This window comes from Tamandua tetradactyla, chromosome 2, assembly GCF_023851605.1.
Source record: "Tamandua tetradactyla isolate mTamTet1 chromosome 2, mTamTet1.pri, whole genome shotgun sequence".
In the NCBI taxonomy this organism is placed as follows: domain Eukaryota; kingdom Metazoa; phylum Chordata; class Mammalia; order Pilosa; family Myrmecophagidae; genus Tamandua; species Tamandua tetradactyla.
This window is the reverse complement of record NC_135328.1, coordinates 178,718,749-178,743,265: the sequence shown is the minus strand read 5'-3', so window position 1 is coordinate 178,743,265 and position 24,517 is coordinate 178,718,749. Positions and strand designations below refer to the sequence as shown.

The following is a 24,517-nucleotide window of genomic DNA, read 5'->3' as shown; positions in this document are numbered from 1 at the left end:
TGCCTTTCCCCCTTCTTTCACTTTAAAAATTTGTAAAGGCAAAGGCCCTAATTCTAAGGGAGGAAATTGAGTCAGCCATTAACTGGTTCCAGCCCGTTTCACTTCTTTAAAGTTATAAATTAGTTTCTGTTTATGCTTGCTGTTGAGATAACTGTCTCCCTTCCTCTCTGCCTATATTTGCTATTTAAATTGTAAAATCTTCATCTTCCTTTGTTAGAACCCATAAAAACCGTGAAACCCCCTAGACTCGGGGAGATAAATTTTTGGGCGGATAGGCCATTTGCTCTCTTGCTTCACATTTAGCATCAAACGCTGGCTCTTTGAAACCCAGGTATCTCAGAAGTTATCCTTCAAGCTCATGGGACAAAGAATTGACCGCTTTTGTCCGGTATCAGTGACTAGAATACGGTTGGATGTAGGTTTGGAAGTGGGAGTCAATAGCATTTGCTGACGGCTATAAATGTGGGGGTCACCAGATATCTGATTACTATTTTTAGATGGCATTAAAGTCCTAGCACTACAGATGACTTCTACAGAAAAAGGTAGGCAAAACGATCTGCCTGCTTCTGAGACCCTCCGGGACATACGTTTAGTCTCAGCACTTTTTTCTGAAAACTAGGGAAGGTTTTACTCGCTGAGAATACACATCAGGCTTATGTCATTTAACTTCCTTAGGATAACCTCTTTAAGACTCAAGATATGCCCGCAAAAAATACCATAGTATTTTCAGAAACAAAACTCCGTTTCTAAGTTATCCGAAGCTTTAAAATGAAAAAAACCCACCAAACTTTTCAAACGCAGTTTCTTATACACATTAGCGTTGTTTTATTACCACGTGTTAACGAAAAAAACAACGCTGTCTGAGTAACCATAAAAAACTTAAAAAAAAAAAAAATTCTCTTTTTTTTACGCACACATTCGGTCTTGATAAAAATCAAGGCCTCTAAAAAATTACTCAACGACTCGTAACTGCTTCTCTCCACGGAAATCTTTAGTAAAAGGCGAAAGATTTATGCGATTTGAAGAGAAACTAGAGCATGTGGTTTGTTATCACGCCGAACTTCCCAGAGAGACCTAATACTTAAGACAGTTATGGCTGTTCAAGGACTGAGAGACACGCATTACTGCGTGTATTTTCTCCAATCCACGTAAGCTTAACAGTCATTATGCCCTCACAACAGTGGAGAAACACCCGTGGGAACAGAACCCAAGTACCGTCGGTCTGTCTTTTCGTGGTGCACTATGGGTATGCAAATCACAGGCGACTCGGGGACGTATCAGCTCCCAGCGGGAGCGGAGGGGGGCCCGGCTGTGGGAAGGACGGAGAGGTGCCGCTGGGGCGGGACTGCCGGGACCATTGGGTACCCTGCTGTCTTCTTTTCTCCGAAAGTGGGAAAGGAAACCCGCCCGGAGACACGTGGACGCTTCCCGCCCGTGATGGGTGCCCAATCCCTAAAGGTACTGGGATTGTTGAATCCTAGCCCCAGTTAAGATTCAGTCCTATCATTCCATACCCTCAGGGAGCTCTGTTCCTAGGAGTGAAAACAGTGGAGCATGGACACTCAGGGCCAGTGAGACCACATAGGACGCACTCACCGCCCTTTCTGGAGGAGATGGTATCCAGTTTATCTTGAAGGATTATTGTTAGGTTAGGATTATTCATTTAGGTCAGGATTATTTAGCAGGTGGAAAGGTGTTCTAGGCATGGGTAATGACATGTTGAAGACAACTATTACAGCCTGTCCAGAGAGAGACTAGTGTGGGTGTGTTAGAGTGAGGATATGGGGGTGGGGGGTGCTGTGGTCAGGAGAGCTGAGACTGGGTTGGTATAGGCAAGGCTAGAGTATGTCAGGGCTTGGACTCTATCTTCTCAGTGATGGGGAGCCATGCCATGTGAAGTCAGAAGGATGTACCAGACGTCACATGAGGTGGGCTGCCCTACAGGCAGCACTGGGATTTGTCCCCTGAGACTGGATGTAGTTAGTGCTTCAGGACTGACCACTCTTGGTGTGGTCTAATTCCCATGTGAGTGCAATGTCCAGAGCTGCTCCCACACCAGGCACAGCCTTCTAAGTTTCTAAGTTGTCTTCTAAGCAACTTAGAAGTCAAAGGAAGGAAAGCACCTATGAGCTGCCTGGTTATTACACAGATTATTTCATTTTAAATCCTGAAAGAAAATATTTTCTTTTCTTCCCATTTCAAAGATGGGAAGAAAATCTTCCCATTTCAAAGATGAAGACACTGAGGCTTAGTTAGTGAACTTGCCCAGGTCTGTCTGTCAGCTGGTAAGTGGCATAGTGGAATGATATTTTTTGCACTACTCCAGCCTGGTGAGTTCACCTTGATCCCTCCAAATCTCCTTTACAGTGACCCAGCTCCAGCTCCCATCCCTTGGGCAGACCTGGATGCACCCTTTTCTCTAGGTTCCTATCCAACAGTCTCCTTCTCTTCTCTCTCTCTCTTTTTTGCATCCAGGAATACGTTGCATTCTTGCAGGCACCAGGAATTGAACGTGATGGTGAGAATTGGCGAGAACATAATTGTCTGGTCCCTGAAAATGGATGTGGTGTGACAATACTGAATTTTATCTGAACCCTATGATCCTGGAAAACAGCCTAGGTTAAGAAATCCCCCAGCTGTTGTGTTACTGACCAAGGCGGACTTAACTTCTCCTTATCTTGACTAAGGAGACAGGCTCCTCCTTGACTCTAGGCCCCTGACCTCCCTCACCTTGGCCCTTGCAGAGTCCTGATAAACTGTGTGCTACCTGGCATGCACAGTAAACTCTGGAAAGAACATCATGTAATGAACACACCCCACTGCCCATCTCCTGTACTCCTCTTCCATTAATTCATCCCACCCCTCAGATTCTCAGCCCTCTGCTTCAGGGGAGTTGAGCTCTCTCTCCCCTATTGCAATAGGCTTCTAATCTCTCTCTCTCTCCAAGAGCCTTCTGATTGCTCTCTTTTCTATGTAACTTTTAATAAAGCCATCCTTGCCTGTTTCACCTTGTCTGGGGCAATTTTTTCTTTGATGGGTGTGAGAAGACAGTGATCTTGGAGGGGGATCATCCCCATGAGTGGGTGGCTGGAACCCAGGGTGTGTGTGTTTATCAGTTGAGACAGAGCCCAAGGATAGGTAGAGAAGGGCAAAAGGACCTCCCCCACCCTGTCTGGTGAGGCTGTTCTATAGTGCAAAGGTGTGGCCAGATCCTTCAGGCCTCTGTGCTCTGGGACTGTTCATCCTCCACAGAACATACCTGGAAACCAGAGGTCTCACTGGCTGCTAACACCTCAATTTCTGGGTTAAGCTCCCCCCCCGCCCCCGGCTCCATCTCATCCCCCAAAGATGAGTTTGGGGTTCCAAGTCACCTTCCTACTTGGCAGTGACCTCTGCCTTGGAGGTTGCTGTGAGCCCTGCTGTCTCCTTTCCTTTATTCCACAAACCTAAAATATCTCCCCAGCTCTTGTTGTCCCCACCTCTGCTTCAGATGGCCACTATCCCTATCCGTTTCCACCCTCCCTTCTACCTTTTGCAGTCCAGCTTTGTCTCTCTGTCCACCCCAACCCCCACTCCCAACCCCATACTGCTGGATCAGTAGGGTGGGAGATGAGACTGGAGATGTAGGTAGGGCTGGCTTTTGATGGTTCTGAAAGCCACATAATAGGGCTTGATTCCAGAAAAATTTGTATATTTTTGTATACTAAGCACTTCATTCAGATTCTGTTACCAATTTCATGACCAGCAAATGTCTGCTGAATGTCATCTTCACTTTCTAGGTGAATAAACAGACCAAAGTTCTGTGACAAAAATCCAGAACTTGGGTCCTTTCCTGCCCAGGACTAGAAAAAGCCAAGACTACACACTCTGGCATCTTATAAATTACCTTCAATATCTAATCTTCAATTGCAAACTCCCAACTCTGCCTGAAAGAAAGCACCAAAGTCACACGAGATGAGTTTATATGAATATATTTTATTTATTCTTTAAAAATAAAACTTTTGACATAGCTAATATCTATGTAAACTACAAAAATAAACCTCTCCATATAAATAATTTATGTGGGCAGGAATACAGAGAGCCTTCTTGGAAGTCACTGAGCAATGGGAGGCCAGGGCTGGCGAAGAGTGCTAGAGGATCCCTTAGGCTCAGGCTGCTGGAGGGCAAGAGCGTGGGGATGGGGGGTGGCCAAGGTAGCCTGAAGTGCTCGTGTTCACCCCGATGCAGACACAGGTATAAGCACATATGTACACACAGGCTTTCATTCCACCCAGACATAGACACAGGTGCTTGTGCTTGCTTCCTTTCTCTGCAGACCCCTCCCACAACACACATACACACACACAGACACAGACACACACGCATATATATGCAGGGCTGCTCACAACCTAGGAGCAGCTATTGTGCATGGCTATCAATGAGGTCTGTCGATGGCTAAGTCAGGGATGGGGATGCAGACAGAGAACAGCAGCAGAAGGAGCCTTGAGGGGTCGATCCTGCATTCAAACTGAACCCATTGCCTTTCAGTAACTTCATGTGGCCCAAGCAGGGTCTCCATGCTTCAGCCGTCCTTTCACCCAGTGGCTGGACATGGTCCCCTAGAACTGAGATTGCTGGAGCCACTGGCAGCTGGGGTGGCACCAGGGGACCAAGCAGGCTCCTCAGAAGCTGGGTGGATGTAGGCACCAGGCAGTGGGGGTGGGTGGAAGGCCACAGTCATGGAGGTAGTCACCCTGGCAAAGCTCTGGGGTAAGGTGGGGGGTATCCCCCACCTGAGTCCTCCTCCTTGTGAAGCGGGAGGCCTCAGGATGTCTGGGTTCTCCTTGTACATCTGTATTGCCTAGGGGGAGACACCAGAGCCAGTGAACCACGAGGCTACTGGGGCCACATCCTCCTTTGCAACTCCCCATCCACCCCTCTACTATGATTGTTAGGAAGCTGGGGTTCTTGTTGGCCTCCAGCGGGATATAAGAACTGACAAGGGACAGTGTGTTGTGGCCTGGAGCAAACCCTGCTCTTTGCTCTGGATTCTAAAAGGCTAAGGTAGGCTAAAGGAGGGCTGGGGCGGGGTGGGGGGGGGGGGAGGGGCATAGTATCCACAAAAAGCCAGAGGCTATTGCCTTCAATTGGGGGTACTTGTTGGGGAGGATCTTTGTGAGCTAAGCCCTGTCTGTTGGCCACTGAGGGCATTCTACTTGGTCTGCCCCTTCCCTTGCCTGTACCCACCCCATCCACTGGGTTGGGGACAGAGACAGGGTGTGATCACCTCTGGTGGGGGGCCCAGGATGGACAGCAGCACAGGCAGCAGTACAAGCCCATGGAGGAGGCCCAGAAGAGTGAGCACTGTCAGCACCACGAAGAAGTACCTGGATAGGGAGGACTGGTCATCCTGGCCAGGCCCTTTGACTAAGGCTGGCCCTACCTCCTAGCCCCAAGCCCACCCCTACTTTACCTCACAATGAAGTCAAAGTTTGAACCAGCAAGCATGAGCAGACCCAGTAATGTAGAGATGGCCCCATCAGTCACAGGAGCAAATGTGTGCTCTAGGGCCTGGGCGGTCCGTAGGTTCCTGCTGCCCTGAGCAGTCAGGAAACCCTGGGGGAAACAAAATGGTCCTGGAGCTGCAACTCTGCCAACCTGGAGTCAGGCATGCTCCTGGCCAGCACATCCATGTCCCCAACTTCTACTCATTTGTTCCCAAGGGTCACTCATGCTTTGGCCCATGGGAGGATCAATAGGGTAGGTGAACTGGGTCAGCAGGAACCACCCAAGAAGCATGCATGTGCCCATCTGGGTAATACTGTAGAGTTTCTAATGAGCTTAGAGACAGATGTCTAGAATAGATGGTCAGCAAACTACAGCCTACTGCCTGTTTTGTTTTTTAATTGCAGTACGATACCTAAAAGGTACCATTTTAACCATTAAGAAAGATAGAATTCAGTAGCATGAAGCTGCCATCTGTTTTTGTAAATAAAGTTTTGGTAAAAGACAGTCACACCCATTCAATCAAACATTGTCTATGTTTGCTTTTATGCTACAAAGCAGAATTAAGACAGGGTCCCAACAGAGACCACATGGCCCGCCAAGCCTAATATATTTACTATTTGGTCAATGCAGAGAAAGTTGGCTGATCCCTGGTCTAGAAGAATCTCCATCAAAGTACTAAATTACTTATCATGGTCACATTTCAGAAGATTTTAATCCTTTTTAGGTACTTTTCTGCATGAGGAAAAGGAGTATACATTGTTCTTAAAATCAGAAAAACAATAAGATTATTTTCATTTGGGGGTTAATAAAGAAGGGGCTATTTGTGGAATCTGGTCAGATTTGTATTGGTGTTTCTATTTGTACTGTAGTCCCCATGCCCGCTCCCACTCCAGTCTCTATCAAAGAACATGAGGCTTTAGGAGAGCGAGGCTTGTGTCTAGTTTTGTTCTGGTATTCTATGGTGTCGTCCAGCTACTTTTCCAATTCCCTTTTGCAACCCCCTTTACAGCACGACTATTCACAAGAATTGTTGGTTCTCTCTTTCTTACCACCGGTTCTGCCCTTAATCCATTCCAGTCAGGTCTTTGTTCACACTCCTATCAACTGAAACAGATGCTTATTTATTCATTTGTCTATTTGTTGGTTGTTTCTCTCTACGCCCTAGAACATAAGCTCCTTGAAGGTGGAGACGGTATTACAGTCACATCCCCAGTTCTTCAGCAGGACGTAGCCCACGGTGGGGCCCTGACAAGTATCTGTTGCATACTTAGTCAACTGCCCCACCCTTCCCCCAGTCTCTGTGCTCACCATCGCCATGTGGACCGTGAACTCCACACCAATGCCTACAGAGGCCACAAGGATCACCACGGGGATGGCACTCAGCTTGATGCCCAGGAAACCCATGATGCCAAAGAGCTCCACAGTCATCATTGCCAGGATGAGCACCTGGGGAGGGCAGGGCTCATCCAGGGCTCCTGGGGGAGGGATGGGTGGGGCAGGTGGGGCAGTGCCACTGGGTCTCTGTGACCCACCCTTGCAAGTACTCACTATGAGGCCGGCTGTCCAGGGGTTGAGCAGCAGAAGGGCACAGACGAAGAAAGTGCACACCAGCAGGATGCAGACAGCCAGCAGGAAGCAGCGCCGCAGGCCCAGATATTGCTCCCAGAAGAGGAAGGGCGAACCGCTGGGATAGGCATGCACCCCGGCCTGGCCTGCCTCCGTGCATGCTGCCCGGGCTCCCTCGATGGCCTCTATAAAGTCTGCTGTCTTCTGGAGGCCGCGCAGCAGGAAGGGGAACTGGGCAAACTCCAGGGGTTGGGCCGCTGGGACTGTGGAGGGAAGGGGTGGACAGTGGGCATCACAACAGTGGGCAGGCTGAGTAGGGTCAGGGGCTGCGTGGGTTGAGGCCAAGGCTCTTTCTGGGTTTTCCCGGGACTCACTGCGAAGGTTCTCCCCAGTGGTGTCGTACTTGTCATGCAGCCATTCAGGGGGCGGGGGGTAGAAGTTGGCCTGCGAAGCTGCCAGACCCAGGGGGTCACTGCTCACCCACATAGTCAGCCCCAGGTAGAAGAGCTCAGGTGGGATCAGCCCGTCCTTATCTACCAGCTTCCTTGTGGTCAGCTGTGCAGACAAAGAGGGCTAAAGAGAGCTGCAGGCCCCAGGCAGCCTGGGCCCAGGAGGCCTGAGCCCCTCGGTGCTCCCTGACCATTCTAATCTTCTCCCAACCTGGCTGAAATCCAGAGGTTCCTGAGCATCCCCAGTCTGGATGAGCAGCTTGTAGGCCAGGGCCCCATCCTCGGAGCCATTGCGGTACGAATGGTGGGTAATGCGCCCAGAAACCCAGTCCTGGTCAAATGCAGCCTGGATTCCTGGACGAGAACAGGATAGGATATAGTAGGCCTGTGGCCCCAGTGGACTTCTTCCTACAACATCCCTTTCTGTGGGTCTCCTTGCCTCTCACCCTGTAGCCAGTTGCGGTAATAGTGCAGCCAGGTGCGTGGTGCCTGGGTGGTAGGTGGGGGCAGCACGGCCTTGAGGGAACTGAAGCGCTGGTGTAGATCAAAGAGGGCACGTTGGGAGTGGGCGTAGTCAAAACCACCCTGGGTCACCAGGGCCACCTCATACAGAGAGAAGTACCTGAGCTGGGTGCTCAGGAAGGCATGCTCCTTGGTGCCCCGAGGCACCACATCTGTCAGGGCCAGTCCATCCTGCACCAAGGTTGCTCCGTAGAGACTTAGGCCCAGAAGAGCTCCAAAGAGAACCAGCACCATGGCCTGTGGGGAACGGCAACTAACCAGAGGCCCAGGAATGTCCTCCAGCCACCACCTAGGCCCCTTGCCCATCTTGGGGCTCAGAGACACCTAAGCCTCTGCCCTGCTCCATCCCATCACTTCCGGGCCTGGAGTCTTACCTTGGTGTGCGATTGAAGCAGCAAGGGTGCAAAGTGATGGCGGGCAAAATGGGCAAGATTCCAGTGGGCACAGGGCAGGGATTTGCAGGCTACCTTCTGCCTTGTTCCCTCCTCCTGGCCTAGAAGGTCCCGTGTGGACCCTCCTGGGCTGAAAGGTTCAGAGCCCAGTGGGTCAGAGGGTGGGGGTGCGAGGTGTGCTTGGGGAGGCAGGATGGTGACCACATGCTGGCTGTTGGCATCGCAGTGGGTAAAGGCTTGAACTGTGGCAGTCAGGTGGGCTATGCCCACTGGTACTGTTCTGTCCCCCAGCTCCTGGGGCAGAATCTGAATCACCTGAGCAGAGCAGGGGCTGGAAGAGGCAGACAGAACAGATGACACATCTATGCTTTGAAATGCTGGTGAAGGAACAGGTGGGGATGGGGTGATGGGAAGAAGGCCTGGTGAGGTGGGGGCTGAGGGTACAGGGACAGTACCTAGAGAAGCAGCAGAGCACATCAAGGCGCTGGCAGTGGCGCCGGTGCAGGTCCAGGCTGAGGATGGCTGGGAAGACAAGCATCACGGCTGCAAAGTTGCAACCAACTACTATGGCTGCCTGGAGGATGGACAAGAAAGGCACAAAGGCTGGATAAAGCTTGTCCCCAGTTCCACACCCCACCCGAGCCTGGTCTGGTTCATGAGGCCTCACCTGCAGGGAGAAGGCCCTCAGTGCAGGGATGGGAACTAGGGCGGCCATGAAGAAGGCGACCATGTTGTTGATGGACGTGAGAGCCACATTGGTGCCCGTGCGTTGCAGACACTCACCTGTGCGTTCCTGCCAGGACAGGGGGTACCATGGGTTTTCAAGGTAAGGAGATAGGGAGGCTCAGAAACTTGGGATGGTAGAAGTGGGGTAATAATCACACAGCAGCTAATATTTATTAGACACCAACTATGTGTCATACACTGTTCTGAGCACTTGACCTGGATTATCTCACTAAATCATCACAACAAACATTATGACACAAGCACAAGCACTATTATTATCCCCTTTTACAGATGAGGAAATTAAACAGAGGTTAATTACCAGCCCAAGGTCCCTTGAACCATGAGGCTTTTCACAACTGTGTTGAACTACCTTACATGAGACTGTGCTAGAGGAGAGGACTCACCTGGAGGGGGGTGCCGGGTGGAGCTTCTGTGAAGGCATGTGCCAGCAGGAATATGTCATCCACACCAATGCCCAGTGCCAAGAAGGGTAGCACCTGGAGGGGCAGAGGGGCAGGCAGCTGGAGGAATGGTGCAGCCTGACCTGTTGACATCCAAGTGTGCCCTGAAGCCCAGGTGTACCTGGGTAGTGGCAGCATTGAAGGTGATGCCGAGCAGTGCACAGAGCCCAAGGCCTGAGGCCACTGCCAGGGCCACCAACAGCACCCCGGCAAGTCCCACAGCACCCTGGGACTGGGCACAGTCCCATCGCAGCATTGTTACACAGGCGTAGGCTAGCTGTGGGGAGAGAGGGCATGTCTCAGACAGGGGCCCACAGGGTGGACATTGAGTAGAGACAGAGCAAGGTGCCAGGGCAGGACCCACCATGAGTAGATAGCCTCCCACCACACGGGCAGCGCTGACTTCTGAGAAGGCATGCAGGATGTCATCCAGGGTGGTGGAGGAGAAGGCATGGATCTGCTGGGATGCGTTCTTAGGCAGGGCCTCTTGGGCCAGCTAGAGAAACAGGACAGATCTCAGGGGGTGGGAGCAGGGAGTGGCCTTAGGGTTCCCTACTAGTCTTCTTATCCACACTAACCTGAACAAAACGCCGCTGCCAGGCCTGTAGCACTGTGCTGGCCTGCAACTCACTCCAGCCTATGTCATGCGTCTGGTAGTCACCTCGGAAATGCTCATATAGCTGGCGGGGACTCATCAGCAGGAAGGTGCTCTGCAGGGCCTCTGCCCTGGTGGGGAGTTTAGGGAAATTAGGGGTCAGAGATGGCTCTCCATCTGGGGAGGGGGTTACCAGAGCTGCTTGGCATCAGAAGTAAATTCCCATGCCTAGGTCTCTCACCATATCCCAGGAAAGGCCCTACCTCAGCAGCTGTCCTTGGGGATCTCTGACCATGCCTCCAAGCAGCAATTCCTCCTGCCAGTGCATGAACTTGTGGGAGAAGCCATGGCAGCCCCCACTTAGCTCCTGAGCCACATTGGGAGCCTGGAGGGGACAGGAGAAGAGTTTATACTCAAGGTCCCGGCTATGGATAATAGGGTATCCCTCGACTTCTACTGCCAAAAACTATGCCTGCCAGACTCTGTAGGCCTGAAGCATAGCTAATCATTTCCTGAGCCCTTTGCCTATTTTATAAGAATGAACAGCTATTGCCTTGTAGACAGGAGGTCATGAGAAGGAACAAAGGTCTGGACACAGGCTGCCTGGAGGAGCTGGCATATATATGGTGGGTTTTAGAAAAAGCACCACACTCACAGGGCCACACGGGCTCTTGGGAAACTAGGCATGACATTAGTGCTTAGCTAACTTGTCTGGACTTAGAGAAGGGAAAAGAGATTGCCCTGTCACTTGAGTGTTCCTTATAGGAACTGAATGGGGATAACCTTATTACACTAGGTGTCTGGCACCATGGGGCAGGGTAACAATGTCTAGGAAACGAGGGACAGAAGACAGAGAACAACTATTCTCTCCTGTAACAGTGGAACACATGGGGAGGGAAAAGGGAAGGAAACCAGCTTTACTTTGGCAGACCTGGACAGGAACCCACCTGCCTGCTGTGATGGTTAGGGGCACTAGGTGGGCAGTGCAGGTCGTCAGGATGCAGACAGGGTCGCCCCATATAGGCCCGACCCACTTGCGCTTTGTCTAGCAGCTCCCGGAAGCCCTCGAGGGAGCCAAAGGGGCCCAGCTCCTCTAGCAACTGCTCTGGATCCAGGTTAGTCCACTGGATGTCGGGTCGGCCCCTGGGAAGAGAGCCCATGGTTAAGTGAGGATCAGGGCTCAATTCCCACTCTCCACAGCTGCAATTATGATGACCCACGCTTTATTCCACCCTCATCCTATCTGCTCATTTGTCCTTTTCCAGCATATGGAGGATGTGCAGGGCTCTGAACCCAGAGATCGTGAGCTGCATTAGCCCAATTAGGCTGCTGCAATGAGCTGTGGATGGACACAAGGGGCTGAGATGGATGTCAGGACAGATGGTACTTAATATCCAGGAAGAGACCAGAAAAGCCCCCCTGAGTCCCTTATCAAGCCATCAAACCTTGGTTCTAATACATAACTATATGGGACATCTGCCTGGAACAGGTTTTCTTTCTGGCCTGGGCAACAGCTTAACTGATTCCCTGCTAATTCCCCCCAGCAGAGTTTCTTTCTGGGGAATTGTTCTGTCCTTTGCTCAGGCCTTAATAGGCCTGTGTTTTATTTTGTTTGACTAAATAAGACAGGCCTTCCTTTTCCTGGAGGTGAGGAGAATGGGGATGTGGAAAGAAAACTCAGACCAGGCAATGCTCTGAGCCTGGCCTGAGAGGTAACTCGGGCCTGGGTATGATTTTGATCATCATCTTTACTCCCACCCTTCTTTTCGGCCAGGGAAAACCCCAGCAGGAGATGAAGCAGGGTCCCGGGTGCAGTGGTGGCAGAAACTCACGGCAAATAGGCAGAGCCCCCTTGGAGCTTGGCTCCCTCCCAGAAGCAGTCGAGGGGCGTAAGGATCACGCATGGGAACAGCTTCTCAATCATCTGCCAGGGACACCCCAAGCAACATCAGTCCTGTTCCAGGAGGAGGCCTTTCTCCATGACTTTTGTTATATGCTCTCTGCACCCCACATCTGCTCAACTTTTAGCCTCCCCAAGACTCTCTGAGCCCTCCCCTCACCTCTACCCAGCCTCACAGAACAATTAAGGACACTCACCCGCTCAATCATCCCATTTTCAATGAGGGGAATTCCTGACTTGTAGCAGATTTTGTTCAAATCCCAGGATCTGGAGTAGTCAAGGGCAAAGGTAATCAGCAGAAGAGGGGATACTTACTCTTGCCCTGCCACAGCATGCCTCACCCTCACCTGCTAAGGGGCTTGGCCAGACTTACTTTCCATAGAGTGATACTTGCACTTTGCTGGCAGTGAGGGCTGCCTGGAGGTGGAGGCCAAGTGCCTCGGGTGTGAGGATGTTCTCCTCCTCCTGGCGTGCAGTCTGTATCAACATCTGGGAGGTATATGCAGCCTCTTCCCCTAGCTTCTCCTTGGTATAGTGCAGCTCCTGGCTGACCCGGCTACCTGCTATCAGAGACGGGACAGAAAGCTATAGGGAAAGAGCCTCAGTGGATCAGAGCTCTGGGGAGGTGGGATCCTAATACACTGAGACCTCCTAAGACGAGTGGAATAAGAGCTGCCAAGAGAAGCCCATCTTCTCCCTGATGGCATTGTCACACCCAGGCTGGTCTCCCTCAAACCTGCTTCTCCACTTGGAACCTGAAACTGTCAAGTAAAGACCTTAGCTGTGCAGCTCTATGGGTTTCTTGTGTGAGTCTAAGATTTAAACATGAACCATATTGGCAGTGCTTGGGATATATAATTTATAAATGAGAGATCAGCATGAGCTAGGGTAGGAGGGTATACAGGTAAGGGAGTCTTCACTTAATTCCTCTCTGGTCTGGTTGGGAGGACAGGGAAGGGAAAAGACTACTAATGGGAAGATTTCCTAAAGGACAGATCTAGGACTGGGGCTGGCTCCTTGATTAATTTGCCCCAGTTAGTGATTTACCTCTATATACTTTTTTGCAAACAGCTTTCAGAAGAAGGTAGGGATGGGTGTGCTGGGAATGGGCCCTGTGGTGGTACTGAAGGAGCGTAGGATGAGACAGTCTGACAAATGTGATGCTATCAATACATTGTTTGCATTCATGCAAGAAGTACATGGAATCAACTCATGTTACCTGTCAGAGGTAAAATCAACATGGGCCAAGGAGAAAAAGGAGTCCAGATCACTTTCACCAGCTCACTGCCCAAACATTGGGAAGCCCCATTGCAGGGCCTTAATCTTGTTAATCTTATAATGCCAAGTCTGGCATTATACCAGCTGCAGAGTTTTTTGTGTCTGATGGAGGGAGGATCAGAAGTGAGGGGTTATGATCTGACTATGGTTTGGAGCAGGGCAAGGGCCAGAGTCTACCCCATCCTTGAAGGCTTTGAGAACTCAGATCCAGTTCTGTTTCTACCTCTCTGGGGCCCTTTTCCTGTGGGTAACTGCCAACCCCTGGGACCCACATGTCCTGCTTCTCTGAGACTCTAGCTGCATCCTGGACCATGACACTCCCCAATCTCTTTCTCAAACTCAATTTTCTTACTCATGAGAGTGGCAAAGCATTGTTAATTCCCCTGAGAAATTTACATTTATCTGCTTATACCTCTACGTCCTCCCTACTCCCCCCACCCCCCCTACTTCCCACCCCACCTCCATCTCAAATCACATTCCTGGCCCTCCCCTCATGCAGGGAAGAAGATACACTGGGTGTAGGGGAGAGCACAAAGGCTCTGTACAGACTGGCTTTGAGCCCTGATTCTGATACTTATCTGTGCCTTGGGCAAATTATTTAGTTTCTCTGAGCCCTATCTGTAAAATGAGGATAAGGTCTACCTTGGTGGATTACTGTGGGATTAGAATCAATATAGGCAAAGTATTTAGGAGACTGTCTGTTATAAAACAGGTACAGATAGGGAGTTATTATTCAATAGTTGCTGGGAGCAAAATGGTATAATGTAGGAATGAAAAAGAACTGCAGAAAAAAAAGTAGGGAGGAAGTGGGAGTGTAGGGGAAGAGATATCAAAACGCATTTGTTAAAAACTGTTGTGCCAGGGAGTGCATGGGAAGTTCAGTGGTAGAATTCTCGCCTGCCATGTAGGAGGCCTGGGTTCAATTCCTGGACCATGCAATCAAAAAAAAAAAAGCCAACAAATGGTCCTGCAATAATGGGATATTCACATGGAAAGGAATGAAATGTGACCCCCACTGCACAGTATACAAAAAAGGAAAATAGCAACAAATCTAAACATTAGATCTAAGACCATAAAACTTTTAGAAGAAAATGTAGGAAAATATCTTATAAATCTTATAGTAGGAGGTGGTTTCCTAGATCTTACATCCAAAGCATGAGCATTGAAGAAAGAAATAGATAAATGGGAACTCCTCAAAATTAAACACTTTTGTGTATCAAAGAACTTCGTCAAGAAAGTAAAAAGATAGCCTACACAATGGGAGAAATTATCTGGAAACGATATAGCAGCTAAGTGTCTAGTATCCAGAACATATAAAGAGATTGTTCAACTCAACAACAAAAAGACAAAGAACTCAATTACTAAAATGGGCAAAAGACATGAACAGATACTTCTCAAAAGAAGAAATACAAATGGCTAACAGGCACATGAAAGATGCTCAACTTCCCTGGCTATTAGGGAAATGCAAATCAAAATCACAATGAGATATAATCTCACACCCACCAGAATGGCTATTATCAATAAAACAGAAAACAGCAAGTGCTGGAGAAGATATGGAGAAAGAGGCACACTTATCTACTGTTGGTGGGAATGTCAAATGGTACAACTGCTATGGAAGGCAGTCTGGCGGGTCCTCAGGAAGCTAAGTATAGAATTACCATATGATCTGGCAATACCATTCAAGAGGGCATGAGGGCAAGAACACAAATGGACATTTGCACACCAATGTTTATAGCAGCATTATTTACAATTGCCAAGAGATGGAAACAGTCCAAATGTCCATCAACAGAGGAGTGGTTAAACAAGCTGTGTATCTACATACGATGGAATATTATGCAGCTGTAAGACAGAATAAAGTCATGAAGCATGTAACAACATGGATGGACCTTAAGGATGTTATGCTGAGTGAGATTAGCCAGAAACAAAAGGACAAACACTGCATGGTCTCACTGATATGAACTAACATTAATGAATGAACTTGGAAAAATTCAGTTAAGAACAGAGGCGATTAGGAGATAGAAATAGGGTAGATTTTGGGTAATTGGAGCTGAAGGGATACAGATCGTGCAACAGGACTGATTGTAAAAATTCAGAAACGGATAGCACAATACTACCTAATTGTAGTACAATTATGTTAGTATACTCAATGAAGCTGAATGTGAGAATGATAGAGAGAGGAGGGCTGGGGACACAAATGAAACCAGAAGCAAAGACAGATGATTGATTTAAACAGTGAATAAAGAAATATTTGCAAAGGCCCCTTGGGGGAAAGGCAAGAAAGGGGGAAAATTCAACTTCCCATTTGGAGAATTCCTGATATTCTCACAAGCAGTGGGGACAATCAAATCAAAAGGCCGAGCCCTCAATCCTGGGGTGGGTTCATATGAAACTTATCCCCGCAAAGGATAGACTAAGCCTACTTAAAATTAAGCCTAAGAGTCACCCCCAGAGAACCTCTTTTATTGCTCAGATGTGGCCTATCTCTCTCTCTCAGCCAACACGGCAAGCAAACTCACCATCCTCCCTCTCTCTATGTGGGACATGACTTCCAGGAGTGTAAACCTCCCTGGCAACGTGGGACAGATAACTTAGAATGAGCTGGGACTCAGCATCAAGGGATTGAGAAAATCTTCTCGACTGAAAGGGGGAAGAGAGAAATGAGACAAAATAAAGTGTCAGTGGCTGAGAAGTTCAAACAGAGTCGAGAGTCTATCCTGGAGGTTATTCTTCTGCATTTTATAGATATTCCCTTTTTAGTTTAAGGTGTATTAGAGAGGCTAGAGGGAAGTGCCTGAAACTGTAGAGCTGTGTTCCAGTAGCCATGATTCTTCAAGGTGAATGTATAATAAAATAGCTTTTGCAGTATGACTATGTGATTGTGAAAAGCTTGTCTGATGCTCCTTTTATCTATGGTATGGACAGATGAGTAAGAAATATGGATTAAAAATAAATAAATAACAGGGGGAACAAATGTCAAAATAAATTGGTAGATGGAAATACTAGCAGTCAATGAGAGAGAGGGGTAAGAGGTATGGCATGTATGAGTTTTTTCCTTTTTCTTTTTGTTTTTCTGGAGTGATACAAATGTTCTAGGAAACGATCAAGGCGATGAATATACAACTATGTGATGATATTGTAAGCAATGGTAGTATACCATGTGTGTAATGTTTGTATGTTAAGAATGATTGTGTTTGTATGTTGTTTATCAATAAAAATATTTTTAAAAAATAGCAACAAATTACCATCAATCAAATTAAAGACTTGATTAAAAAAGATAATACCCACAGCTGTTATCTTTACAGGAGTGACTCTAATCCATTATGGGAATGTAATTTGGTACAATTTTAGGGGGAAAGCATTATTGCAATATGTATCAAGATCCTCAGAAATGTTCATAATCTTTAGTTCAGAAACTTTTCATGTAAGGGCTGTAAGCTATTGTAGGGACTTGGGCTTTCTCTTACTGAAATAAGAGCCACAATAGGTTCTGAGTCAAGGCATGACAAGAACTGACTTTTTCATTAGTTCTGGAACCAAGTCAAAAATGATGAGTAGGAGTAGGCCAGGGGAAGAAGTCCTGAAAAGATATTCTGGACCAAGTGTGTGTAGGGAACCGTAAGGGGCTCAGATTGCTGGATTGCTAAGAGTATAGTAGGAAGCAGCCAGGGACAATGTTGGAAAAACAATCAAGAGCTAGTGTCAGAGGACCTATAAAGTGTAATAAGGCACTCTGGACTTGACTCCCGAGAATCCATAGAACCTGAAAGTGGTGGAAAGGTTCTGAGCAGAGGACTGTAGTAGTCAGATTTATATATACCACAAGGGGGCAATGTGGAGACAGATTTGTAGGTGAGGCCAACTGAAGGTAATTGAATACTTCCCCCTTCCTCCCTTCTCAGACCCTGATTTTGTTGGCCATCTTCTGAATGGCCTTGTGAAGATGGCAGCTTGGCTCCTCTCTAGTCTCAGGAGGTAAAACTTTATTAATTTAAGAAGCCAATCACGGTAATTTCAACGCTTTTGCCAAGTGAAGGTTTTAGACAAAAGATGTTACCATCTTGCCAAGGAGGCCAAAAGGGAAGCCTACTGGATCTTCTGGTAAAATTCTCCTCACTTTTAAAACTGGGACACAAAGACAGGGACGATTTCCTTTTTTTTTGCCCTTGCAGCAGCCACCTTGGGACAAGGTGATAATAAGCCTAAGAACAAAAGCCCAACATGTTGAAGATGGCAGAGGAGAAAGATAGAAAGAATTTGGATCCTTGCTGATATTCCTGAGTTGCTGAATTAACCATCCTGTAAATGCTCTACTGTTTACTGTCAGACTTCTTGTTATAGGGGGTAATAAACCAATCTTCCTCCTTCCTTTCTTTTCTTCTTCATGTGGCTAAAAGCATTCTAAATGATATCAGGAGGATATTACAGAAATTGAAAAAGGACTCAACTAAAGCAGTGGCTATGAGGTTGGAGAGGATGGGTCTGCTATGAGGGAGGTTAAGATGGAAGAATTTACAGGTTTAGTAACCAATTAGTAAGGGAATTGAAGAACTGAGGCCAACTCCCTAGGTTTTTGCCTTGGTTATGTGAGTGGACCATGGGTGATTCCACCAACTGATATGTGGTCAACCCCTGACTCCTAAATAGAATGGTTATATGTTTCATATCTTCAGGGAGAGTTCCAATTTCAAATAATTTCTATCACTGTTCCTGTAAGTACTAGTTTGGCTAAATGTTCTGATTTTTATTTTAGGAAGCAATCCACCTCTAAGTCCTTTAGCTTTAAAAGTTGATCTGGAAAGACCACGACCCACATTCCAAAGTCTCCATCACGCAAAGCAGGGGAGGACACTGAACTCTAACAGCCAATGTCCTGTTTTTCCTTCTGCTTTCTGTATTAGCAAAAACAGGAAAGGAATGGAGAATATCTTTCAGTTCTCACCTTGATCTGCTCCTCATGCCTTGGGCATTGCAGAGAGAAGCCTCAGCTACAGAGAAAAGATCAGGTTAAGATCACTGGTTTTAATTCACCCCCAGCTCTGGCCAATACAGGGCAGAGAGATTCTGAAATACAGGACAAATACACCCTCTTATAACACCTTCCCCCAAAACAACAGCAAAAAATATGGTAGATCTAGCCTTTCCTCTGCTGGATGAGGCAGGTTTTAGAAGGGAGAGATCTGAGGAGTGAAGAAAGAGGAAGGAGAGGGAGGCTGCCTCTCTTGTGGCAGGAAATCCAAGAGTTATTTGGGACCACCCAGGCAGGAGTGGTGTGAGTGGGGTTATGTGTGTGTGTGCGTGTGTGCACATGTGTGTCCTGGGGCTGGGGGCTGACAGGCAGGCAAAGAAACATCTGTTCTGAACCCCAGAGCTGGCTTAGAGTGTGTATATGTATGAGAATCTGCAGAGGGTTGGGGGCAGGGTGGGATGAGGTGGAGCTCAACAGGCAGGCAGGCAGGCTCCAAAAAAACATCTGCTCTGGATCCTAGGACTTGCCAGCATTTGAAATAACTCAAGGGTGTGAGACTCCAACCTGGGTCCAGCCCTAGGGTATGGGACAGAGCTGGGGGAGGCATGGGGGAGCCCATAATGCAAATTTCCCAAGGAAGAACTGAGAGGAGTTCAACTCTGTTAAAGGGCTGTTACATGAAGCCAGGATCCGGGAAAGAGACAGTCATGCTGAAATTATTAATAAAAAAATCAATTTCATCTTATGCTTCCATTAGGAAGTGAGGATTTGATCCCATCTGATCCTGCCTATTGCCTCAAAGCTCAGGTCCTGGGAGCTTTTCCATTAAATGATCTCAGAGGACACGGGTACATGGGACCTTTCCATGGAAGACCAACCAGATGATTTACTCAGTGTCCCCAGCCTTCCAGTCCCAACTTTTCTGATTCTCAACAGAAATGATCTCTTTCTGCCTTCTCCTACCCAACATAATCATATCCTGCTGTAGTTACCCCAGTTCATATTGTATTTGCCTTGTTATAGTGTAACCCACTAAAAGGTGGGTCTTGTTTTAGTTGCCTTTGTAAACTCTGCTGAGCTCTCAAAAATACATGTTAAAGGTTGACAATAAATGCTAAACAAACATGCACACACACATAATGATGGATAAATATTTTACACACTTATTCAGAGGACCCCACCATCTGTCCATTTATGGGTATAGGAGGGAACAGTGCACCCAGATACCAGGCTCTGACCATCAGGTGCTCCTCCAGATCCAGGGACAGGCCTACTAGGGCTCAGGTAGACAGTTCCTCATCCTGTTTCTTTTTGTATTGGGCTCATCATACCCCAGCCAGCTATGGTCAGTGCTAGTAACTCACCTTCTACCCAGAGCTGCTCCAGGTCTGTCTCAATGATGGCCACACGGAGACCCAGTGCCAGGGCCCCAAAGGCCAACAGTCCTAGGAAGAGCACTTTGCCACAGTGTCTCTGAATCCCACTCCCCAGAGAAAAGAGCAGGCCCTGGAAGTAAGCACGAAGCCAGAGTGGAGCCTTCAGGCTCCCATCCAGGATCTGGGATGGAAAGAGAAGGGTCAATCAGGCATCACTGCAAAAATGCATGAAATTCTTCCCTTCTCTTCTTATAATACCCCCTCTGCCAATTTTTCCCCCTATATATATTTTTTCATTAGAGAAGGTGTGGTTTTACAGAGCAATCATGCCTAAAATACAGGATGCCATACACCACCCCACCAACATTTGTTACAAACAATGATAGCACATTTGAATAATTTAATAATGTGCTATTTTTTTAAAAAAGTAGTAGCCAATATTTATTGAGAGGTTCTATGTTCAGTGCCCTATCTTCTTGATTTCTGGATGTAAATCTGGGAGCACCCTGAGAGATATCCGTTCAAAAGTGGAAAAAGATTTAAAACCCACCCCCTAAGACATACATCTGAGAGTAGGGTAGATATATATATATACCTGTTTTCAGCTGGACACATAGAAACCCACAATCACATTCACTCGCACAGGCCAGACGCCAAGACACAAACAAGACAGATACACACTTCTACGCCACACACACCCCATGCTCTCTCAACTGTCTTCAGACACAGACACCAGGGAACACACGGCACTTGGAGACATTACACCCTAAGGAGGTCCGAGTGACAAACCTGGAGGTCTCCAGACCTGGTACCCAATCTCCCTTCTTCTGTTTTCCCCTCCACTCACCTGGGGTGCTGCGAACCGAGCTGGGGCTGTGTAGCTGGGTAGCAGCTCCCGCAGGGGCGGCGGCCGAGACATGCTGGCGGGGGTGGGGGGCGTCGGCGCCCCCAACCCACGTTATCTGAGTGCCTCCATAGTGTGGACGGGCTGTCCTGGTTCCTCTGCGCCGCCGGGACCCGCGTCGGGACGCAGTAGGGCTGCGAAGGTGCAGCCGTGAAGGTGCGGCTGTGGATGAATCTGTGGGGCCGTGGGTGTGCAGCGGTGGCTGTGAAAGGGAGTGCAAAGCGGTGCCACTGGGCCTGTTGCGCGGCGCCAGGGGTCGTCCACTCGTTGAATCGTGGGCCGTGGGAGTCGAAAGAGGAATGGATTCCGCGTGCCGGTCGTCAGTCAGGCTGAGCTACCCGCGCGGCCTGAGGCGGTGACGGCTGTGTAGCCGCGGTCGCTGGAGCTCCAGAAAAAGGGAACAGGCTGGGGCGGCTCCCTTCCATTGGCTGAGAGACCAGCAAATTACCCAGAGCCGCGCCGCTCAAGCCACTGCTAAGCAACAGCGCCGCGGGGGTGGGGTGGGGATGGGGGACGAGAGACCACCCAGGCAGGGCCACCCCTCATCTTGCCGCCCTGCACTCCCGGGGGGCCCTCCAGGAGAAGGGAGGGAGATCTTGGAGAGGCAAGGAGCAGGCCAAGTGTTAAGTCTGGAGGCCGCTTTGAGAAAGGCCGTCTACCAGCCCCGTTAGGGCCATACATCCTTCCCGACCTAGTGGAGACCCAAAAACTGTTATCTTTTTCACTCTTTCCTATTTCCATTCTTATCCCCAATCAATCTCTCTACAGCTGCGAGTAATCTCTCTAAAATGCAAAGCTAATGATACCTTAGCTTCAAAGCACAAAGCCCTCTAGGATCACAGGGTCCTGCATGAACTAACTGTAGCCTTCTCTCCCTATAGTTCCCTCATAGCTAATGTTCCTGTCAGCCCTGTAGAGCTATCTGTTAATTTCCTAAATCAGCCATGCTGCTCCATGCTCTCCTGCCCTTGTTCATGTGGTGGCCCTTTTGTTTGTCTGGCAGACAACCAGCAGCTATACTGAACTTGTACCAGTCTCTTTTCAACTTTCCTTGATTCACCTCTCCCTCCTAGCAGCTAATTGCTCCTGTGGGCTCCCTATAACATTGTTTATATATTTCTTATTGCACGTATGACCCAATAATTTACACTTCTGTCTCTTTCACTAGACAGTTAGTAGGTGCTCAGTAATTGTTTGTTGAATGAATTATTGAGAGTTGCAGGAACCAGGGAATCAGGGACTGGAAATGGAGTATTAGAGGGAATAGTCCCTCGATTAAACTTTCCTCAATTATCTAATCTGAGTGATAAACCCTGAGTGGCAGAGGAATTGTAAAATCAGTATTACTTTGATATGATTACTATTACCTCTAATACTTTCAGACTTTTTAATCATTATATCATGAACAGTTTTATGTCACTACATATCTTTTTTTATTCATTTGGAGAATGCTTTAGGGCAGATTTCCAGAAGTTGGGTTGCTGGATCAAAAAGAACAATTTCATGGCTCTTGCTACACATTGCCAAACTGCTTTCTGAAAACTTATGTCAGCATCATCTTTAGAGCCTTAGTTCTGGGGGAAAGGAATCTCTAGGCTGAGGGGGTAAGGACCTAACTGTTTTGTTACTTCAACCGGTTCATTCATCCTGAAAAATGGCTCTGAAGGGACTAACATATGTATGATGCTGTTGTGTTTGCCAAGTAGTAACTGCACATTAAAAGCAGGATATGTGCATAACACTTTTTCTTTCCCTATTATAGATATCATTTGCAAGGGAGTGGTTTGGGTTCAGTATTGGGTATCATCAGGACTGTGAATAGAGCTGCTATGCTATCAGTAGCTCTTCAGATTTCCCTTCTTAGTAGGCTCTGCAAGGTATACAGTACATGGAAAAATAGATTTGTAATCACCTGGGCCTGGGACTCTGCTCACTTTGTAGGGTCACTACTGCTAGCATTTGTGGCAAAGTTCAGCATCTCTATGGATGCTTCCAGGGCAGGGCCCATTTGTTGAAAAGATCTCTTGCTTTGTAGTACGAACCAACATGACCTTTATTTTCCCCAACAAAATGATTTCCTGAGTACAGCTGAGCTCAGCCAGGGCAAGCTAAGCCATAAAGCCCAGGGAACAGGAAGGGTTGCAGAGGCTTCTCTTCTCCCTCTACAAGCAGCTTACTATTTCATTATGGAATAGTTTGTTTCACTGCCACTTCTTCCAATCGGAACTTGGTATATGTTTTTGACTCAAACCAGAGAAATTCTCCAAAGAACAAAGGAGAAAAGCAACCTAAGTAAATTCATTTTCACTGAAGAGTAAACCTAATTACTAATTACTAATTTATGAGACAAACCTGTCTTGAAGTCTCATGTGTCTCCCCCATACCCCCAATCCCACACTTGGGATTGCAGGGTACCTGTTTTCTAGGAGATCACAGCCTAAGAGAAAAGCTGACATATACCAAGACCTAATGGAACAGTATAATGAAGCTTCTGTGGGATTCAGTTGCTAAGGGGGAACACAGAGAAGGGAGAAACCACTGTGAGCTGGGCTCTCAGGGAGGGTTTCTAGGGGAGATGTTCAGAATTGAGAAGAATTGGATAGGAGAGATGGCAGGATGAAAGAATCTGAAAGAAAACATGGTATAAGTTCTGGATCTTTTTGCTTACTGGTGTGGGATCTCGGGCAAATCACATAATCTATGATATTGACACAAGGATTAAATTAGATAATACATGTGACTGAGGAACAAAGCTAAGAAAAGTGAGGTGTAACACGTGCACATGTATGCATTTACACAACCACAAACCCCAACGACACAGTATTGGGGAAAGTGACCAGCCTGGCTTTAGGGATCATGGAACGGTCCAGGTGGGAGTCAACAGAGAAGCCATGGCAGACCCTCTTTCCCTAGCATTCCCCTAGGTTTCTTACTTAATATGCTTTTGGCTGACCTCTGTTATTTGAACCCCAGCCAGAGTTAGTCACTCCTAGGGTGGGAGAGAAGCAAGGGACTTGGGCAGCCCTCCACTCATTACGTTAAGGGGTCAAGACTGGAAATGTATACCCCTTTCCTGTCAAGACTTTGGTGCCAGAGGCCACAACCAGGGATCAGAGAATGGCTCTTAACCTTGACTGGGGGGGAAGGAGAGAGACTAAGAGTCAAAGTAGCACCTCGCCATTTATCCATGGCAGAATGGTCTCTGATGCAATCCACTCTGGGCTGCTTGGCCTCTAGGAGAATATGTTCTCCTGCTCAGCCTCTTTTTCTCCCTGTAGGCTCCATCAGAACTGAGTTTCCTAATTCTTGTTTGTGTGGTCCTTCCTGCAGATTTCCCTTGCCTCAGACACATTTAAGTATTTAGAAAGCAGCATACAAAAGGCTGGCTTATGTAACCTGTGAAGGTTAGGGATGGCTGTGGATGAAGAAACTATGTCTCCTGCAATTCTCTGGAAATAGAACCAGCCCCTAAACCAGGCTGTACAGGCCGCTTCTAGGTTGTTCTTGGGGCTACAGCTAAAGACATTTCCCATCTCTCTCCACTGGTAATGGGAGTAGGAATGGAATATTATCGAAGTGAAGGACTGGGAAGAAGTTTAACTCTTTACAGCCATAGGGAGCTTTTGCCAGCAGATGGGGGTGAGGTGTTACTGAGGGAGGGGGTTTCTGGAGTAGTAGCCATCACATTTTATCTGATCTGATATGTTCCCAGAATGCTGTTCCTCAACACCTCCCCAGAGTTTTCCCTGATTTGATGTTAAAGGCCCCTTTCCTTCTTTCCTCATCACGTATCTACTCTTCTGACTGCCTGGCTCTTATGGCCTCTGTATATGGAGAAGCAAGCAAATGGATATCCACTGGACATTCAGTTGCTTGCTATATTTCAGACATACTA

At 47.9% G+C, this 24,517-nt stretch overlaps 1 protein-coding gene and 1 non-coding gene across 7 annotated transcripts; both read right to left on the bottom strand.

Moving 5' to 3' along the window:
• Positions 1 to 921: 921 nt before the first annotated feature.
• LOC143675130 (U5 spliceosomal RNA) lies at positions 922 to 1,039 on the bottom strand. Its single transcript, XR_013171374.1, has one exon. It is a non-coding gene; the product is annotated as a U5 spliceosomal RNA (small nuclear RNA).
• Positions 1,040 to 3,993: 2,954 nt separating this feature from the next.
• On the bottom strand, positions 3,994 to 24,517 carry PTCH2 (patched 2). 6 transcript variants are annotated; one of them, XM_077149871.1, is made up of 22 exons: positions 20,566 to 24,517; positions 19,707 to 19,899; positions 12,472 to 12,661; positions 12,296 to 12,365; positions 12,031 to 12,122; positions 11,146 to 11,341; positions 10,462 to 10,583; positions 10,182 to 10,329; positions 9,968 to 10,099; positions 9,725 to 9,880; positions 9,547 to 9,639; positions 9,084 to 9,209; positions 8,872 to 8,990; positions 8,399 to 8,747; positions 7,949 to 8,261; positions 7,714 to 7,856; positions 7,428 to 7,608; positions 7,036 to 7,316; positions 6,796 to 6,933; positions 5,453 to 5,595; positions 5,267 to 5,366; positions 3,994 to 4,840 (listed from the first exon to the last, which is right to left on the bottom strand). In XM_077149871.1, the coding sequence occupies exons 1-22, from the start codon at positions 20,635 to 20,637 to the stop codon at positions 4,574 to 4,576; spliced, it is 3,624 nt and encodes a 1,207-aa protein (XP_077005986.1). In that variant the 5' UTR covers positions 20,638 to 24,517; the 3' UTR covers positions 3,994 to 4,573. The 6 variants fall into 6 exon arrangements, with proteins under 6 accessions (XP_077005986.1, XP_077005987.1, XP_077005988.1 ...); XM_077149872.1 differs by having other exon boundaries at positions 12,472 to 12,658; XM_077149873.1 differs by lacking the exon at positions 20,566 to 24,517 and adding an exon at positions 18,316 to 18,361 and having other exon boundaries at positions 19,707 to 19,794.

What these genes read in the sequence shown, in the direction of transcription:
- PTCH2 (XM_077149871.1), bottom strand. Translation starts at nt 20,637, where the DNA reads ATGTCTCGGCCGCCGCCCCTGCGGGAGCTGCTACCCAGCTACACAGCC. An exon ending in TGCTTCAATCGCACACCAAG is followed by an intron (nt 8,262 to 8,398) that starts GTAAGACTCCAG and finishes CGTTCCCCACAG; the next exon opens with GCCATGGTGCTGGTTCTCTT. An exon ending in AACTTTGACTTCATTGTGAG is followed by an intron (nt 5,367 to 5,452) that starts GTAAAGTAGGGG and finishes CTCCCTATCCAG; the next exon opens with GTACTTCTTCGTGGTGCTGA.